At 62.4% G+C, this 2704-nt stretch overlaps 1 protein-coding gene across 1 annotated transcript; it reads right to left on the bottom strand.

The window, feature by feature from the left end:
• Positions 1–697: 697 nt before the first annotated feature.
• LOC136527471 (ethylene-responsive transcription factor RAP2-9-like) lies at positions 698–1965 on the bottom strand. Its single transcript, XM_066520217.1, has one exon. It carries the CDS (start codon positions 1823–1825, stop codon positions 1268–1270), a length of 558 nt encoding a protein of 185 aa, XP_066376314.1. The 5' UTR covers positions 1826–1965; the 3' UTR covers positions 698–1267.
• Between the last annotated feature and the right edge of the window lie 739 nt (positions 1966–2704).

Raw genomic sequence — 2704 nt, 5'->3', positions numbered from 1 at the left:
GTCCAGGTCCAACTCCAGGGGCCGGGGCGGCGGGCGGCGGCTCTCGAGCGCCGTAATCAATTGCCGACACGCGCATCATTGGCCAGCTGACGATGAGGACGAGCACCACCGGGCACCGGTGGCGCCTCCCCGGTCCACGCGATCCCCACGGCCGAACGAACCAACGCACACAGACCGGCCGGTCCACCCCGCACATATCCACCGGCACGGCACCTCACGGCCACCGCCTATCATTTTCGGCGGGACAGACAGGTACGCCTTCGCACGGCAAGTCCGTGTCCGCCCACCGCGCCGGCCAGGTCGCCAATCCCCGCGCGGCACCACAACGTGTGCCCGTCGCCGTCAGGCAGCCAACGCCAGCACCACGACCGCCGTCGCCCCGACGGCCTCCTCACTTGCTGCCGCCACCGCCAGCACCCAGCACCCAGCAGGTGACACGAGGAGACCCCCCACTTCCGAGGGGCCGAGACGTGCTAAAAGATGGTAAAGCCAGTTCGCGACGAAAACCGGTGCTGCCTCTTCCAGCCAAACAGACATGGCCCGGTATGGCATAGGGAGCACGCAAGATTCACTGGAGACCATCAAATTGGCCTCATTTGGAACGGTGGCATTATTTTCCAAATTTAAGAACTAACTATTTATATTTGAAAATTTCCATGAAACTCCAACGTTTCAAACAGAGCCCACAGCCCTGAGATTGATCACAACACCACTTGCCTTCGAAATTCAAATCGGAATGATCAATCACAAACAAGGAAAAGATTTTTGTGAGCCAGATTGACAGGGGCTCTGCCTTTTCATTCAGTAGGAAGGAAGAAACAAGGAAAAGATTGATGAAGCTGGTGCCCATCTTGCTTGCCGGGTATCTTTTTTCTTTACACGTCTTTATGTGAAGGGGAGAGGTACATAGCCGTCTTGCATAGCTACATGCCCGCACACTGTCTCCTGCTACACTGCTAGAGCCGTCGCCGTCCGTCGACGTCGCCTCCGGGCAAACGGCACAGCTCGCACGCTAGGCTCCTCCTACTTGCTACGGCTTCCGGCCCTGACGTCGACGTCGCGGCTCCATTATTGGCCACCTCCGTGCTCATCCGCATTCCACCGAACACCTTGCGCTGCGTCCCTCGCGCCATCTGGTTGCCTGCTTTACTTGCTACTGCTGTCTAGCTAGCCAGCTACCCCTCAGGTGAGTAGTTTTGCCTAAGGGCTAGGGGACTGGTAGATTGAGGAGGAAGAAGAAGAAGAAGAACGACGAAATCAGCGCGCTTTACTCGTCGTCTGAGGTGTCCGGGGTGGGCTCCCGGTTGAGGTCGGGGTTCTTGGGGCGGCGGCGATGGTGGGACGACAGCGGCTGCGGAGAGGCGCCGCCGCCGCAGTGGAGCGCGTCGACGCGGGCGCCGACCTCGGCCGCCTTCTTGCGGATGGCGGCGGCGGTGAGCCCCGCCCCCGCGCCGTCCTTGTGCCCCTCGGGGTTGTCGGCCACCGCCGCGCCGTCGAGCTGGTCGGGGAAGTTGAGCCGCGCGGAGCGGCCGCGGAGGTAGAACACGGCCGTGTCGTAGGCGCGCGCGGCGGCGACGGCGGTGGAGTAGGACCCAAGCCAGATCCGTGACCGCCTGTTCGGCTCGCGGATCTCCGCCACCCACTTGCCCCACTTGCGCATCCGAACGCCGCGGTACTGCCTCCCCCCTCCGCCGCCGCGGCCGTGCCCTGCCGCCGCCGCAACCGCTCCACCACGGGAGCCCAGCACCGCCGCGGGCGGCGCAGAAGCCGGGGCAGCCGGCGCGGGCTGCGGCAGCGGGCAGAAGGCAGTGGCGTCCGTCTCCATCCCCCCGGTTCGGCAGCAGCAGTTTGCCGCGGCGGCGGGGGTGGTGGTGGTCGTGGGGCGCTGCCGCTCGCTGCTACTGGTCTGCGTGTCTCTCTCCCTCCTCTGACCCTCCCCCCTCTCTCTCTTTCTCTTGCGCCTATGAGTGGTGGGGTCTATAAATAGTTGGGGATTAGGCGAACGGCCCAGGTGGGGATATTAGCGTGGGGGCGTGAGTTGGTGGGATGGCGATTAGGGCGTGGGCGTGGCGGGATTTTTCGCGGGCGCGAGTCGGTGCGCGCGGCTGTGTGTGTGGGTGTGGCAACATGGACCGATGGACGGCCGGCGCTTGCGAGCTTGTGCTGAGTGTGACGGTGACTATGAGCTTATCGCCAGGGAGTTTTAGTAGAGTAAACTAGTCGCTCGTTAGGTTTTGGTGTGACGGGTGCGGTCATTAGTGCGGTCGAAATAATTGATGGTCGGTGCGCACTGGGAACGGATGCGCTCTACCCCGTATCTCTCAAAAGCTAAACAGCTCTGCAGGGCACTGTCACCTCTGATTTCTGCCTCTCTGCTTGCAGTATATACGTATGGTACGGAACGTAACGGTTGTGCGTCCACCGTGATGTAACATGGCACGCTCAGTTCTGTCTGAACGCCGCAAAAGCAAGTACATGTACAGCAACGAACGATGATGGCAACGCACGTTGCCAGCTTACGTTACGTGCACCGCATCTGGCTGCGGCGGCGACCGTAACAGGTCCTGTGCTGGCTAATCAAGAGAGCCGTCGCAGTTAAGCAACGTGATCATACGCCCCAGCCGCCGCGACCGTCTACGAACGCGAGAGAGGAGACCGAGCCGAGAGGCGTGCGCCGCCGCCGACGGGGTCCGAACGGCCCGCC

This window comes from Miscanthus floridulus, chromosome 19 (assembly GCF_019320115.1).
Source record: "Miscanthus floridulus cultivar M001 chromosome 19, ASM1932011v1, whole genome shotgun sequence".
NCBI lineage: Eukaryota > Viridiplantae > Streptophyta > Magnoliopsida > Poales > Poaceae > Miscanthus > Miscanthus floridulus.
This window is presented reverse-complemented; position numbering and strand designations above follow the sequence as displayed.

Coding starts and splice junctions, on each gene's coding strand:
- LOC136527471 (XM_066520217.1), bottom strand. CDS start 1,825: ATGGAGACGGACGCCACTGCCTTCTGCCCGCTGCCGCAGCCCGCGCCG.